General features: G+C 46.6%; 1 protein-coding gene across 2 annotated transcripts in view; it reads right to left on the minus strand.

Annotated features, from left to right (window-relative positions):
- Window positions 1–204: 204 nt before the first annotated feature.
- The window catches only part of Tbc1d8 (TBC1 domain family member 8), a 107602-nt gene continuing 90502 nt past the window's right edge, over window positions 205–17304 (minus strand). For both annotated transcript variants that reach the window (XM_032900985.1, XM_032900984.1), the window contains exons 10-20: window positions 14888–15102; window positions 14059–14176; window positions 10284–10569; window positions 9305–9434; window positions 9069–9167; window positions 8459–8527; window positions 4666–4906; window positions 4326–4391; window positions 2134–2223; window positions 1889–1986; window positions 205–1145 (exon numbers count right to left, since the gene is read on the minus strand). In XM_032900985.1, coding sequence (XP_032756876.1) covers window positions 708–1145; window positions 1889–1986; window positions 2134–2223; window positions 4326–4391; window positions 4666–4906; window positions 8459–8527; window positions 9069–9167; window positions 9305–9434; window positions 10284–10569; window positions 14059–14176; window positions 14888–15102 — 1850 coding nt within the window. In that variant the 3' untranslated portion in view covers window positions 205–707. The remainder of the gene's footprint in view (window positions 1146–1888; window positions 1987–2133; window positions 2224–4325; window positions 4392–4665; window positions 4907–8458; window positions 8528–9068; window positions 9168–9304; window positions 9435–10283; window positions 10570–14058; window positions 14177–14887; window positions 15103–17304) is intronic.

Raw genomic sequence — 17304 nt, forward strand, 5'->3', positions numbered from 1 at the left:
AAAGCTGAGGTGTTATGTATGAGCCTAAGATTATGAGGTAAAGATTGAGGTTATAACTTGAATGTGCTGAATTAATTTGTTGTGTGGGTCCCAGGAATTGAACCAGAGTTGTCGGCCCTGGCTTTCCAGTCATCTTTGCCAGCCAGTCTATTTCATTGCTGGAATGTGCTGTGTTTCCTTAAGATGGCATTTTGAAAGCATCAGTACAAAAAGAACGATTTTTATTAAAAACCTTGGGGGCCAACATTGAAGGCATGGTTTGTACATGTTTTTGGAAGGGCATATAAAGTGAATTCGAGATATATTAAATGGTTTCAATTACCAGCATTGAAACAAAATTAGTGCAAAAAAAGCCAAATACAATTGTGCAGGCAATGGTTTTGGGATCTTAGAGGTGAGCTTGTTTTTGACCAGTGGGACAAATGAGCCTGGGGTTGATGTCTCTTGGTTGTGGTATCATCCTTTTCTTCATCAAAGGACAGACTCATACCAGGATCACAAACAAACACTGGTTTCAGCAAATTGATAGTCACAGTGTAAACAGGGCATTCTTTCCACCACTGTCCTTGAGAATAAATAGAAATGTGTGAGACCTGCAGCGCTCCCCCAGCAGTGACAGGTTGGTTATCAGACTCAGCTTGTGGAGGTCCCTGGTTGTAGGCTGGTAGTCCTTGCTTTGGTGTGGTCGGCTCCAGTGTTCTGACAGCTTACGGGCTATTCAGCTTCAGCTCTGGCTGTGATGGGTGGCTCATGTCCATTGCTTTGAGACTGTACTGATTGAGCTTGGCATTTTCAAGTTTGGATTTAATGTTGAGTGGCTTTTCAAAAAAATTCACCAGTGACTGCTCAGTGAGAAGGGATGCCAAGATGTGTTCAAGGGACACAGTCCAGTCCCCTTCCGTCTCAGGGAAGGCCTGGGGACTCTTCCCAGCCTCAGCAAAAACTGAGTCCTGTTCAGGAGGAGCGGAGGCCTGCGGCTCCTCACATTCTTGGGAGCAGCTTCCTGAGCTGCTACCTCGCTGGCCCACTTCTCCGATCTGCAGCAGCAGAGTGGTTACTGTGGCGATGGCTTGATACAGATCATTTTCCTCTGGATCCTCATGGAACATACTGTACAGAGTTTTGCAGAACTGGATAAATTCTCTCTAGAAATTAAAAAAAAGCCATAGACAACAGCATGAGGATGGAGGTATGATATACTGTCAGAAAAGTGCATAGGAACTCAGTTCTGAGACTGCTGTAATCTGAGGTCTTCCTGCCTCTCCAGTAAAAAACACTGGGTGACAGTTGAGCAGCATTTGGAAAGGTACTTTTATTCTAAGCATTTTGATCAAGGGGGTTTCTGTGCTAACGTTGATCAGTGATGTATCAGCTCATAGAATGTGTGTACTCTGCTAGTAATCAATACTGGGGTGTAGCACATACCTTGAAGCCCAGAACTTAAGACAGGTAGGTGGAGTGGAGCTATAATGTTAGGGGGTTTGGGTGAAACATCTAAAACTTTTATGTGGCAAAAGTAGGCTGATACTTGACAGGATCTTGTTATTTTAAAAACAAATAGTGCAGATAGCTCTGGGTGACTATTACATATGTGAAAGACTGTGAAGACCAGGAACTGCCTACCTGGCTTCCTGTTCAGTCAGACTTGAAGTAAGGTAGAGAGGGACACCTACCTGTTGAAGTCTCCGTACATGGCACAGGAAAGTCACTGCAGTCTCTCACAGGAGCACACCTAACTTTAAGCCCGCATTTCTCAGATTAGCAAGAAACCAGACTAAAGAGATTGGGCGTGTGGAAGGCCGCCTTGTTATCTGCAGCCTCCTGTTGTATAGAGGTGACTGGAACACAGCACTGTTGTGGGAGGTCAAGGTGTAAGAGCAGTCCTTACCTGACTCATTTTGGGCAACTCTTTCTCCATTTTATCCTTTTCTTTGGCTAAATCCTTAATCATCTGTTTCAGTTGTTTCTGATAATCGATTGTGTCACCTTGATGAAGGGAAGTAACAGTAAATTCTATGAAATAGGATAGTGAGGGAACGGGACCCCACACTAAGCCCATCAAGCAGCACTGTCCATGGACTGAATGGTGAGGGAGAGGAGGCTGCTAGGAAGCAGTAGTGACAGCATGCTCACCATTGGGCCTGCCCAATACCAGGGGTCTTGAAGTTGACAGCAGAGGATTCTTCAATGGCGACTGGCTGTCTCTGTCATTTTCAGTGAGTGCTTAAAGGAAAAATACTTAAATTGGATACATCTCATTAAAGAAGCAAGAACAAAAGTCTAAGTCATCAGAGCCCAATCTTGTAAAATGAGTACCTGTGCGGTAAGTGCTTTATAGACATACATAGCAAATTCATACACAGACACTGCTGATGTGGGCCTGGAAAACAGCTAATGCTGTAACGAACCTCCTTGAATTTACAGTGACACATCATTACTGTATTTAGATAGTGTGAGTGAGTGGTTGGGATGATGTTTCCCATGGCCTGGCTGTCTGTGGAAGCCCACCTGTCTCTGGCAGGCCTTGTTCTTGCTCTTACCTTCCTCTTAGAAACAGTCTCCCTGGCTCGCCTATGTTCCCCTTGCTCCTGTTAAACTGCTTTTCTTCCATCTTCCCCTATGCCTTGTATCCATCTTACTTCCACATCTACCCTAAGTTAATTTTATATAACACAATGTACAGCATTGCCGTTCTGTTCTGCAGTCTGTGGTGTTAGGCTTTATCTGGTCAGGCCAGACATTGTACACTCATCCTGCTCCTTCCTGAGAATCTGGGCAGTTAGTGGTTGCTGGGGACAGGAGAAACATTTTCTTCATAGTCTTGCTCCTATCGATAAAACTGCAGCCGTGATCACTGAGTGGCCAGAAGAAGACGTCAACAGGAACGGGGGAGTATTACATACATATGATACCCATGTATGGGAATGGATAGTGAAGCCTTTTATGTGTAATATGCTGTTTAAAATTCTACATGCTTCACTATTTCTGGCTAAAAGTGGTCAGTGACTTAAGCACACAAACTGGTTAATTCACTCTATGTCCTGAGAAAGGCCAGTAACAAAAAAAAGGTCAGCAGTGTGGTTGAAAAGTGAGGAAATTATAATTTGGAAAAGCAAAGGAGGCTAGACAAACATGCTTGCTTTGTAAGCATGAGAACCCAAGTTCAAATCCTTACTCGTGTAGAAGCTGGCTGTGTTGCACATCTGTAATCTCCATCCTATGAGATGGGTTATAAAACAGAATCCCCAAAGCTCACAGACCAGCCAGCACACCTCTGTATAAAACAGACCTTCCCCCAACCTCCTTCGAAATGGTGAAATCTAAGAATGGACACCTATGTCCTCTGAACTGTGTGTGCCTGTGCCCACGAGCAGCTATGTGTTTCAGAAAATGTTGGAAATGAAAAAGACTCAAACCACCCACCACCACAGTTCAAAAGCATTAGATGTGACCAAGAGGGAATGCTATATTCAACGTCAGGAAAAACTGAGAGGACTCGGGTTCTAGTCCGAATGCTCACATGGGAGCTCACAAGTAACTCCAGTCCCAAGAGACTGGATACCCCTGGCCTCTGCCAAGGACCAGGCACACAGAACACAGGCTTACATGTGGACAAAATGCCCATATACTGTGTGACCATCACAGTGTGACCAAGCAACCAAAACCTAAGAACCTAAAGACGAGCAAGATAAAGACAATTAGAGTCTACTCATGGAGTTTAGGCAGTTTTCCTAAACCTAAGTGTTTAGAATTCAAAATAGATCAGAGAAGAGCTGTTTCAAGATGTCAAAAAATGAAGTCAAAAAATAAAATTCTATGTCCTAGAAGTATTTGCTGACAGAATTGGTTAAAATGTCTATTACTGAAACCTACATATTTCAATTAGTGTCAATCAATGCTTCAATGATAAATGCATCATAATACCTGATCTCATTCTCTACAGAGCCACAGTCTCAAAATGAGCCTAATAACAGTGGAGGGAGGGAGGGAGGTCCCTAGAGCCCTAGCCCTTGGGAGGCAGAGGCAGAGGCAGAGGCAGGTAAATACCTGAGTTCCAGGGAAATCAGGACTACACAGAAGCTCCAGTCTCCCCACCCCTCAAAAGCCAGGCGCAAATGCAGTAAGCTATAATAAAAATGAGTCAGCACAACTGTACCCTACCAATCTTTAACAAAGGAGAAGCCCCAGGAGGAAAAGCACAGTCCTTAACAAACGGTGCTGGGAAAACAATCTCCACAAGGAGAAAAATCTAGAAAGAGCAGTGCGGTGGACAGCATGCATGGAGATGGACTTGGGTTGGAGCACAGCCTGACTGACTTTCTTACCTGGGGGGATGTGAAGCCTGTAGAGCAGCTTAATCTTCTCATTCATCTCTCCATTGTACATAATGTCTGCAGGGTTTAAGAGGAAGTGGGTGAAGGTGAATCCCAAAGATTGTTTTGTTTTATGCACACAGCAAACCAGGACCACACCTTAAATACCTCCCATTCCTGACGGACTTTAAGGGTAACTCAGGCAGGAGCCTGCAGAGCAAACTGGAAACCACATGATTTCAAGCAGGCTAATTATAAGCATCTATTGTATGGATCTGCCTGCCCTCATCTTTTCACAGATGAATGCCCAGTCAGCTCACTGAAGGGAGACACAGTCTAAGTCTAGTCATACCTAGACAGCTTACGAAGGCTTTGAACTCGATGAGCTGGTCCATGTTGTCATCCAGAAGCCTGAAGATCCTCTCAGCAAGGATCTCTGTATGGGCCCCGCAGGTCCATGGCGATACCAACTGGAATAGGTGTGCAAACTGGCAGGCATCGATGCGGTACTGTTCAGCATAGGGCCTGCTGGGATCATGGCGCAGGGCCATGGGCCTGTGGTGCTCCCAGTAACAGCTCATCATGTGTGCTCTCTTAAAGTATGAGAGAGAAAAGCTGTGTCACACAGGACCATTGATGCCTTGGGAGGTTGTACACAATTAAAGCGGAGGCCCCTACTGCTCTCTCATGTGGCCATTTTGCCCCCAAAAGTGCTGCTTATTGAGTGGCAGGCTGTTTGCAGACATGAAAAAACTGTCAACCCTTAACCCCAAAGCCAGTAATGCTGAAATAAAGACAGACATCCTTCAACAGGAGGACGGCTACACTAATGGCCATGTGGACGTGTTTCCTTCTTAACCTTGTCCATGTGAATTTTGTTTTCATTATGAAGGTTTTACAATTTTTAAAAATTTATTCTTTGTGATAAAATCGTGACACAAAATTTATCATTTTATCCAGTTTTAGATGCGTGATTCAGTTGACATAGTTTTAATTATGAAGATAATTATTATTTTCACTAAAAACGGTTGAGCTTCAGAAAGGATACCCAGATATACAGAACTTGGAAGGAGCTAGTGGTAATAGCTAGTAGGCTACCAGTTAGGATAACAGAGGTTCACAGTGCAGATACAGAAGCCAGACTTCCTAGTGCAGTTTTTATTTTCTGAGTTGTTTCTGTATATTAACAACTTTAAATTTTAAAGAAGTAGTGCATTCAAGTCCTAGGAATTAATAAGCTAAAACAATCAGAACTTGCCCCTTTGTTGAAAGAAGTCTAGTGTCTCGATAAAACCTTCACATACAAAATCTCATTCGGCAAAAACTGATGCTGCCTTTAATAGGTCAGACCAAGCACCGGCACTACAGAAGGCCAGTGCTAGTGTCATAGTCATTCCAACAGTCCACATTCTGCATTACAAAAGGGGCACCTGAATGTCTACACCGTGTACACTTCTGTGTATCCACAGGCAGACCTAAGAGGGAGACTCACTTCACTGCATTGGCACCAATTACTGTACAAGGAAAGGCCACAGCAGCAACAGGGTGGGCAGGTCACTGCCAATTTTTGCTTACAAATTTTTCTTTGATGATGAGAAAATAGGTATGATTTTATGTCTTAATGCAGACCATGGAAGGAAGTGAAGTAAGAGCTCAAGTGCTCTAGGGCATAATCACCCAGCACAATGTAAGAATTTAGCTGATCGGGGTTGGGGATTTAGCTCAGTGGTAGAGCGCTTGCCTAGCAATTGCAAGGCCCTGGGTTCGGTCCTCAGCTCCAAAAAAAAAAAAAATTTAGCTGATCATTCGGGTGAGCGTGTCCATGGTCTCAACTGGGGAGAGAATGAGACATCACAAGTCTGGGCTCAGAAATTCAAAGGACTTCTTGAGTAATAAAAGAGATGTTATCAAGGACTAGTCATCATTCACCTCCTCTTTCTATGTGGCAGGACCTGCCCATGCAAGGTGTGCTGGTTAATTTTTAATGTCAACACAATCCAGAATCACCTGGGGAGAAACTTAGTGGGGGAATTTCCTAGACAAAGTTGGCTTATGGTGGGCAAGTCCAGGGAGTGAGGGTGTCTTGGTTGTTAATTGATGTAGAAGACCCAATGCATTGTGGGTAACATTTCCTAGATACAGGATCCTGAAAAACCTAAGAGAAAGCTAGCAGCAAGCAAAGACTCAAGGGTGCAGTTACTCCCTTGGCTCTTGATTGTGGCTGTGATATGACTAGCTGGTTGAGTTTACCTTGACCTCCCTAAAATAATGGACTTTAACCTGGAATTATAAGCTAAGCAGTGTTGTTTTGGTCAGGATATTCTGTCATAGCAACAGAAGTAAAACTACATAACATGGCACGCATTCTACTACTGGCTGGCTACATCCCAAGGGCACACCCCCACTTTGTGTGTGTGTGTGTGTGTGTGCGCGTGCGTGCGTGCGTGCGTGCGTGCACACGCACACACATAGAGTCAGAGAACATTGTGGATATAGGTCTCTACTTCCACTATGGGTTTCTGAGGACTGAACTCGGCTTGTGGCGCTTGGGGGCAAGCATTTTACCCACTGAGTTATTTGCTAGTCTCTTGCCGTGGTTTGATTTGGTTTTTCCACTACGAGGCCATCCTGCCTCCTCTTTAATTAAAAGAATATTTACAGCAGTCAGCGAGAGAGCAGGCTGGTGAGTCCTAGGAAAGGAGGAGGTAAACCGAGGAAAGCATACTCTGGTGAACCTACTGAGTAATTATAAGTCAGGGTGAGGGGATTCCTGTGTGCTTCTCATCCAAAGGCTGAGAGATGTACCTAACACTCAACCAGAAGACAATGCGCCCCGCTACGCAAAAGCTAAGTTCAGTGCTTGGGAGGCAAAGGCAGGTGAATATCTCAGTTCTGGGCCAGGCAGGGAAACACAGTGAGGCACGCGCATGCGCACTCAAGGATTAAAAATCTAGTTTGCTATTGCCAGCTTAAAATAAAACAGGGTTCAGGGTTGGGGATTTAGCTCAGTGGTAGAGCACTTGCCTAGCAAGCGCAAGGCCCTGGGTTCGGTTTCCAGCTCTGAAAAAAAGAAAAAAATAAATAAATAAAACAGGGTTCTCAGGCTGGAGAGATGGCTCAGTGGTTAAGGGTACTGACTGTTCTTCCAGAGGTCCTGAGTTCAATTCCCAGCAATCACATGGTGGCTCACAACCATCTGTAATGGGATTCAATGCCCTCTTCTGGTGTGTCTGAGGACAGCTACACTGTACTCACAAACATAAATAAAAATTTAAAAAACCACAGGGCTCCGTAGTTTGCTATGATATTACTAGTTAAAAATACACTGGACTCTGGGTCAGCACACATGCAAGAGGTATTATTGATAAACTGTTAGGGTGAGAGATTAAATAAAAATTTAAAGGCTAACTGTGCCCAGTTAGTGGTGCATGCCTGTAATCCCAGCTACTTGACACATAGAAGCATCACAAGCAAGAAGCTACCTTTGCAACTTAGTGAGATGCCTATTCAAAAAACAAAGTGCAGTGCCCTAAAAAGCCAACCAGAAGACATTGTACCCCAACAACAATAATAGTGATGATTATACAGCATAAGGAAGAGTTGATGTCACCATGGGAAAATACATGGAGCAGCTACAGACCAACTACACAATGGAAAGTGTGTATAACAGCTAGTGCACGCTGAGGGGCAGACACAGGTAAACACCATTTCAGAGTAGTCACTGTCTCTACTCTGGACCTGGAACCCATGCTCACAAGTACATTGCAGAGTGGTGAACATCAGACCAGAGCGCAGCAAATACCTCTCCACCAGTGCCCAGCTGCTTGGGTAGAGGGCCTACACAAGCCCTGCTGGGCTGTCCTGAGATCATGCCAGCTCCCTTCACGTGTCAGCCTGAAGCTGGACTCAGAGAAGCTTGACACACATACAAGAGACACTAACCCGTTGACAGAGTATTAAGGAGGGGATTTTCAAGTTCAAGTAGACAGGCTAGCTCTAGCTTCTGCTACCAGAGAAAGAATGTGGCAGGCCCCCTTGGGCAACTACGAGCCCTTAGAAGGCAGCACAGGCCCACCCGCAGGCCAGCCGGGCCCTGTGTGCTAGGACCTAGCTCAAGACCCAGGACTTCCTCCTAGATTTCCTACCTTGAATAAGTCATAGAGTTCCTCGAGGTCCTCAGGAAGAATGGAGACTTCTGGGATAACGACACGGAGCTTAGGGAAAGAATTAACAGTGATGGAGTAAGAGCAAGGCCTACACCCCTACCCTGCACAATCAGAGAAGGGTGGGACTCTCCCTCCTAGTGGGGGACATGCAGCACCCTTGTCTCAGTAGAATGAACTCTCACAAGATTCAGGTTAAGGTGTTTTGTCTTCCCTTCTAATTTGCAGTGTTCTGAGCCAGCCAATTAAGCTCTAATGGAGGTGAAGTCGCTGCTGAGACTCCAGGTTGACAGCTGCTTCTGAATGACAACGCTTACTGCAGGCCATCTGCCCAATTTTTATAGCCCGTACTCCATCTCCTACTAAACCTTAGGCGTTATCCCTGTCTTATAACCATGGAGACCGAGGCTCGCAGTAGTTAGCTGCTCACCATTTGACTCTTGAAAACTCATTGTTTCTATGTAACATTGTGGCTACTAGGCTTTTAGTTCAGAGGGCAGAGAGAAGGAAGCACCTCTTCCCAGGTTTTATGACCAGTGAGGGCCTCACAGTCAGCTCTATCCCATGAGCCCCGTGGAGGTGTCCTGCTCACCACGTTCTGCTTGGTGGTGTCCTCATGGCCTTGCAGGACCCTGATCCTGTGCTTGCAGCGTAGATGCTCAATCTGCTCCACAGACTGGTTTCCAAATTTCTGCATAGACACAGGGGCCTGCTGAGTCCGGAGCTAACAGGAAGCAGCCAGAAACCCTCCTCCGCGTCCATATCCCAGGCACACTTTCGCTCCCAACTAGGAAGGGACCTTGGAGGATGGAAAAGGGGCTCCTGTACCTCATAGGAGTCCCGGATCAGGTCAGCAATGTCGGTCACAGGACAGGGCTCCTGATCATCAGAGAAAAAGGCATGGTGGCTGCCAATGGGGGGCCCCGGGCTGTCTTCATTCTTAATGTGATCTAGAAACCTGAGCACACCCCCACAGTTAAAACCCACATCTACCCTTAAGGGGAGGACACTGTGCACATGAAATTCCAGCATACTGTCCCACTCTTAACACTCAGAGCAGGACAAGGCATCAAATATCATGGTCTCCCCAGCAGAAGCAGGAAGCACTACTAAAGTTAGGCTTGTAGACCTGGGCATTGCTAAGCCTTGAGACTCCAGTAAAGTCATCATAAACTGTGTCTATATGGTTTTAAGCATCCAGCTGGTGTCTTTTTTTTTTTTTTTTTTTTGGTCACTCTAGCTTACTTATTGCTATACCAGTGGTTCTCAACCTCCCCAATACTGTGGCCCCTCTAATATAGTTCCTCATGTCATGGTGACCACCCCCCAGCCAAATTATTTTATTGCTACTGTTCTGAATCTTAAACACTTGATGCACAGTATACCTGATATGCAATCCCAAAAGGGTCAAGACCCACGGGTTGAGAACCATTGCTTTATATGTAGTACTTGACACTTCTACTTGGCTACCCGTGCATGAGCCAGCATTTCTGGTCCTCAGTCCTGTTCAGCACCATGGTGATTCCATCTAAGATCTTCTTAGAAGACAAAAGTATTTAGGGCCCCATTCTTCCTGAACTCTCATTTGCCAGAAAGAGAGAAAATGGCCACCTCTGTAACCCAGTTGTGGTGCCACAGGACAGACTCATTCTGGAGAGACCACACGATGACAGGTGCCAAGGAGCAATGTGGAACAGAAAGCTTCCACAGATGTGGCACACACACTGTGGCCTCCCTCTGTGGTCTTCCCCAGCTGCGACCTACTCCACTCCCCCATGACCCACAGGAGGCAGCAGCCAGCGCCCACCTGCTGAGGATCATCAGGGCCTGTCCGTCATCTTTGCTACTGCACAGTTCCTCTGCGTTGGCTTCTAGCACAGCCAGCCCCAGCTGGAAGATGGCCTTGATCCCATCGTAGAAGAAGCAATCGACGACGTTCACGGCACTCTCCAGAGGCATGATACTGAGGAACAGAGTCAGGAACCAGGAGAGAGAGATGGACGCCAAGGCCGACAGGTCGCTCATGTGCTCGGCCAACTCTGGAAGGTGCTCCTTGATGAGCTCCTCAAACACAGACTGGTCCACCTGAGCCCCTGCCGAAGAGAGCAGGAAGCCTCTGTGGGGAAGACTCATGCTTTCTAGCAGAGGGCCAAAAATAAGCTTGCTCTAAATAGTGTCATGAAATAGGAACTGGAGTCTAGAAATGGGCTTAATTCAGACTCTTGACTCTGACCACAGCAATTCAATACAAAGACAGCCTTTCTGAAAACCAGTGTTTGTTTAATCAGTGGGGAAAGGGGCTCCAACCCCATCAAGAATTCCATTCTTTGATGGGTGGAGATGGTGTACATCTTTAGTCCCAGCACTTGGGAGGCAGAGGCAGAGGCAGGTGGATCTCCGTGAACTCGAGGCCATCCTAGTTAGTGTACAGAGCTGAGTCCCAGGATATTTGTGGCTATCCAAAGAAGCCCTGTCTAAAAAAAAAAAAAAAAAAAAAAAAAAAAAAACAATCCTTTCTTCAAAAGAAACCAGCAACAGAATGCAAAGATGAGCATAACTAGAGAAAACTTTGGCAGCACATCTCCCTGGCACTCTCAAACCTGAAGCAAACAACTCCCGCAGCTTTGTAAGAAGCTAACAACCAGTTTCCTTTGTAAATAACCCAAAGCTGGCCTTCAGATAGCAGTAAACACAGAGAAACATGTTCAAAACGGTGAGTTGTCTGTGACATGCACACTTAAAGCCACAGGACAGATAGGAAAAGGACAATTCCGGGTATTAGCAAGGACTCGGAACAAGCTGAGGCTCGCACACTGCTGCAACAAAATACTAAGTGACCCAGTCGCATCCACTCGGTAAGACTGGTGTCGTCTTACTACCTAACGCCGTTCCTCTAACCCTGTACCCACAGTCCTCCTAGGGAAACATGGAGAGAATGACATGAATATTCACTGAACTTTATTTCATGGGCTCAAACTGAAGTCCACCAGAATCTCATCTGGAACCAGTTCAGTGGGAAGCAGTCAAGATCCCATGAGGCCCACTCTATCTGTGGTTAGATTAAGGCTGGATGGAAGAAGGGAACACTGCCTTTCCCTGCTCACCCTCCCTCTTGCTGACAGGTTCCTTCCCTTATCACTCCCCTACTATAGTGTTCCTTCGCTGGTGTCTCTAATGACATCTGAGGACCAGCAGCAATCCAACAGTCCTTCAGGTCTTCAGGGGAAAATGGGGAATGTTAGACATCAGGCTTCATGTACCCAGAAACCACTGGATTCTCTGCCTCTCCACTGTTAAACACTCTTAGTCAGACTGTATCCTGTAAGCCAGTCTAATGGGTCCCCTAATATACATCACTCTGTCAGTTCTATTCCTCCAAGAACATTGACTAACACAGCAACAAGTCAACCTAAGGACCTAGGTCTACAACACAGCAGAGCAAACTACCTATATACACCAGGGCAGATGCTTGCCACAGACAGTGTATGAAGGAAGCCAGACACAAAACACGTCCTTCCAGAGCAGGCCAACATCAATGTAGGTGACAGAAACCAGCTACAGGCAGCAAAGTGACCTGTAGTGAGGGGTATGCTCTAAACTGTGCATTCTTTTCTCACAGCACAGCAGTCACACGCATACAACATGCACACACACACACACACACACACACACACACACACACACACACACTCACACACACGGTCACCGCAAACTGTCTCATAGCAATATTTAGCAACCAATGGCTTTACAATGCTTCTTCTGGTGATACCACAACTCACTTTTTTTTTTTTTTTTTTTTTTTGGTTCTTTTTTTGGAGCTGGGGACCGAACCCAGGGCCTTGCGCTTCCTAGGCAAGCGCTCTACCACTGAGCTAAATCCCCAACCCCACAACTCACTTCTTAATATTCTACACTCCTCCCATAAAACAAAGTGAAACGGGAAGTAAGCCAGCTGCTCACTGCCCACTTGGGCAAAGGAGAGAGCCAGGTGCCCAAAAAGGGCACACACATATACAAAATAACACACAGCCTGAGCACGCACATTCCCATCCCACGTTTTACTCCTACAAGCTGACGGAGCCTTCAGTTCTTTTTTTTTTTTTTTTTTTTTGATTCTTTTTTTCGGAGCTGGGGACCGAACCCAGGGCCTTGCGCTTCCTAGGCAAGAGCTCTACCACTGAGCTAAATCCTTCAGTTCTTAGAAAACAGTCTTCAACAGAATCAGCTTCCCGATTAGGGCCTGCAGCCAGACAGGCGCCAAATTCTCTATCTCCCTGGTTTTTTTTGTTTTTTTTTTTTGTTTGTTTGTTCCTATACTAACACCGTAATTTCTTTCTCTTTTAAGTTATATTTATTCATGTACACGTGTGTGTGTCTGTATGTATTGCATGAGAGAGACAGACAGGCAGAGGCAGAGGCAGGTGGTGGAGGGCATGCATGGAGGTGAGAGAACAACATTCTGAGTCAGCGCTCTCGGTTCACAATGCCAAAACACAGTACATTTACCCACAAGGCCACTGGCCTGCCCAGCCACCTTAATTTTGTTAGATTTATTTAGTTTTTTCAATGCAGGGTCTCTCTGGTATAGCTCTGGCTGGCTTGGAACTCACTGTCCAGACTAGGCTGAACTCAAACTCACAGAAATCCTCCTGCCTCTGCCTCCCAAGTACTAGGATTCAAAGTGTGCACACCCCACCCCGCTCCCCTAACTTTAAACCACTTTGATGCCTCATCTGGATCACTAAGAAGTACCCCTGAGAGTATCGTCCACCTTGATGTAGGAGAGGTGCTCAGGTTTAGGGGGACAAGACAGTTCTCCCACAAAGGCTGCAAGAAAAGGAGCAAGGATGTTTCACCTAACTCTGCTTCCCAGTTGGAAATGGGAGTGCATGCTCCAACGTGCATCCCTACTGTGGAGCCCGCACCTGACCTTCTCTGTGCAGTGCTGGACCCTTCGAACCTTCAAAACAGAGCCAACCAACCTGTCTTTTATGTGACCAGCACCAAGTAACAAAAAGTGGACCAACATAAACCCAAAGAAAGCTTTATCACTGTCTTCTTCTGTGAGGGCACTGCCTCTCCCTGTCCAGGCCACAGCACCCATGCAGTCCCTGATGTTTTACACTGATGTGTTCCTCGACCTGGGGACTTTCCCTTCCCTCTTGTAGATCAGCTATTTATTTCAATCCACTGGTTTTTCAATCCATGGAGTTACTGATTTTACTTTGTTAGTATGACAAGAGAGGATTTCCCTGTATGACAAGAGAGGATTTCCCTGTATGACAAAAGAGGATTTCCTTGAGTTAAAAGGTAGGTGTGTGGTGTGGTGTGTGGTGTGGGGTGTGGGGTGTGGTGTGGTGTGGTGTGTGGTGTGTGTGTGTGTGTGTGTGTGTGTGTTGCAGACTTGACTGAGGAAAGCAGAGGTAAGTTATGAGCGGGATAACAATGACTGTCCTCCCCAGGCTTAGGAACCACTCCCCAGCTATGGAGGAGGAGGAGGGAACAAGGGATGAGAAGAGGATGGGAGGAGTAAGAAAAAGAGGAGAAAGAGGAGGAGGAGGAGGAGGAGGGAGGCAGTTTACCGATCACCCGATGGTTGAAGTAATCAGGCAGCATCCGCTCACACACAGCAACCAGCAGCCAGAAGGCTTCCTCCTCCTTGGCGTACAGCAGCAACACAGAGGTCAGGATGTTCATGGACTGCATTGCATGGAGGGGCAGAAAGGGGACCATTAGTGCCCAGGCTACATAATACCACACGAACATCCACAGCATGCACACAAAACGCCCTGGGTTTGAACTACGAAAGGGTAGAGCTTCCCTAAGCATGACAGGAGAAGCAGAGTGGTCTTGAGTTGGTCTACATCGTGGTTAGCTGGAAGACAGCTTCAGGCTTGGATCAATCCAGCTATTTCCTATACATTCGGAAAGCAGAGATACACGCATATACTTTGACTGCCCACTGGCTCTGTTGATTACCAGAAAATTAAATCTTATATTTGCAAATGTCAGGGCTTCTAACTCAGTCTCCTTCTGGGTTGTTGTTTGAATCCCTGGATTATGTGGCACTTGCTAGCTGCACCCTCCCACTTAGATGGCTTGCAGACCTCTTTCTCAATTCCAATAGGAAAGTGACTGCCCCAAAGCACTCTTTTCTCCGTGAGTGCACTGCCACATCAACCCTATGATCTCTGCAACAGTCTCAAGGCTAATTAGTTATCCCACTCCACCTCCAGTGTGCATCCGTCCCCAAAGCCCCCTTCCCAGATGATCAGCCTGTTTGACCAGGCACTTTGGAATATCAATTCTGGGAACGGTGCTTGTCTAGACGGCCAGAAACAGAGCAGAAGCCTGGGGTGACCATCGCACACACAAAACAGAATCCTCATGGCTCCACTCATGCCACTTCACCTGGCAGTATCCAATCTTGGGGTTCCGGTGAGCATAAGCTGTCAGCACCCGCCTCAAGGCAGCAATACCAGTTTCATTCTGGAAGGCAGGGTGCTCAGGCAGAGAGCGGTGCAGGTCCCTCTCTATCTCCTCTGTCACCAGGCAGCAGCGTCCTAACGACTGCTCCACCAGATTCCCATAGTACCCAGGGTGTGAGGCCAGGTCCGTCACAGCATCTGAGGAGTGGAGAGCAACATTTCAAAAGAACACGGCTATCATGATGATGTCATGACAGGTGAGGAATGTGTCAATAACTGTCATAAGACATTCTGAGGCCTGGCTACTATCAGGCAGACTGACCCAAAAATAGCAACAAGAAAGAAAGTAGCTCTTTTAAAATTAATGTTATCCAGCAAGGGCAAAGGTCCCTCCACAAACCCGGCAGAGTGCAGCTGTGTAACAAAGCACATCACACTGAGCACCTGTGTTCCCAGACGCACCTGAAGCAGCTGTGTTATTAATGCTTTTAAAACTGCACTGCCCAGATACACACAAGTCCAATATGAAGGTGACGGCTGGCCCAAGTTAGGTCAAGGCCATGATTGGACAGTAAAAAAATGAGGCAGGAACAAAGCTTTTGTAAGGCAGGAGAGAAGGGGAAGGAGAGGGAGAATCAAGATGGAGGCGGAGAAGGAGGACCCAGATCTGGGTGGTCTTGAGTTGCCAATGTAGTTATGTATATTTCTTAAGGGGTGGATTTCTGTAGGCAAATTTATCTTATCTAGGTGGGCGGTTTATATCCTTATCAATTGGTTGTGGTTTATTGTGTGGATGCATTGTGGATTGAGAATTTAACATGTAAATTTGATTGTTGGGTTGCAGTTTGTTAAGTCTTGATTTTTGCCAGGTAGCTGGGACCAGAGAGTCCACAGTTAGCAGAGAGCAGCTGGGAGAGACAAAACCAGAGATAAATTATGGTTACTTCCATGCAGCCCCACGGGTGCTGGAACTGACTCTAGAGACCAGTGTGGCAAGGTGCCATGCTGGAGCACTTCTTGGACCGCCTGAGCATACTTGCCGTGCAGCCCCACAGGTACGAGCACTAGAGCGGGTCAAAAGGGAACCAAGTGCCATGTGCCTCTATGGGTATCCACACTAGCTAGGGTTAAAAGGTTACCAGTTTTTGTTTTTGTTTTTTAATATTCACCGCAGCAAGTCCACATACAACTGTCCTGTGTTAATTCAACAAGAAATTGTCACTATCCCTGTGCAAAGAGCACGAGAAAGCACAACCCAGATTAAGGCTAGCAAAGCACTGGCAAGTAGCTCACAGCAGCCAGCAGGGACAACCCAGAGGAGGCTAGCCACCACCCCAGAGGGACAACCTAGAGGAGGCTAGCCACCACCCCAGACTCAAGGCCAGGCGTCAACCAGGCAGGTGCCGAAAGGCAAATGACCAGTGGGTATGAGGAATTTGCCTACTCAGGGATCTGCCCCAGAACACACAAGGTGGCCTCCGAGGGGAGAGAGAGCAGAACTGGATACCATTCTAACAAGGTTAGGCAAGGTTTTAAATTCTAAATAGGACTAAAACAGTCCTGTGCCTCAACTCCCCTCTTCAGCGAGCACTGTCATCCCACCAGCACAGTGGCAATCATGTCATGAGGCGTTTGTCACATGTAATGAGCTGGTGGCTGACAGCTGCTTCAACACTACGGCAAACCCTAGCACCAGCAGACAGTCCCTCATGAGCTAACGGCCCTATCCATTCCTGTATCCCGTGTGAAACATAACAGCCCCACACAAGAAGTTTTAAAGGTGGGGCCACCATGGTGTGTGTCTGACAGGCAGCTGCTGAAGACGCGGGTGTAGAGAAATTTTAATTCAGAACATGGCTGCTCTGGAAATAGATCACATCCAAAGACCTTCTAGGTCTGTGTGATCTGCTGGAATACAGACACACCATTAATCCCAACGGAGAGAGGCAAGCAGATCTCTGAGTTCAAGGCCAGCCTAGGGACAGAGCAAGTTTAAGGTAAAGGAAAGCTCAGGTCCAGATGTTTAACCCCTTAGGTACACACCTATAACCCCAAACAACGGAGGTAAAGTTAGTTTGTAGAAGGAAGCAGCTGTGCTTGCAGTTGAGAGGCAACATGATCAAACAGAGAGATCTGACAGAATAGGATCTGCCTAACTCTCAGGAGAACAGAGTGAAAAGAGGTTACTTAAGAGAGAGCAGAGCAGGAGGAGGAGGAGGAAGCAGTGTTAGCAGGACAGCTGTAAAGAGGCAGATTGAAGAGAGACCAAGCTAGACACAGGTAAAGGCAGAATGAGCCAGAGAATGAGAAGGAGCCAACAGATTAAAACAAGTAACCAGAGTTAGTATGAGGCCAAGTAGAGCAACTCAGGAGAAGCCCAGAGAAGCCAGACTGAATCAG

Source organism: Rattus rattus, chromosome 4, assembly GCF_011064425.1.
Source record: "Rattus rattus isolate New Zealand chromosome 4, Rrattus_CSIRO_v1, whole genome shotgun sequence".
Classification (NCBI taxonomy): Eukaryota; Metazoa; Chordata; class Mammalia; order Rodentia; family Muridae; genus Rattus; species Rattus rattus.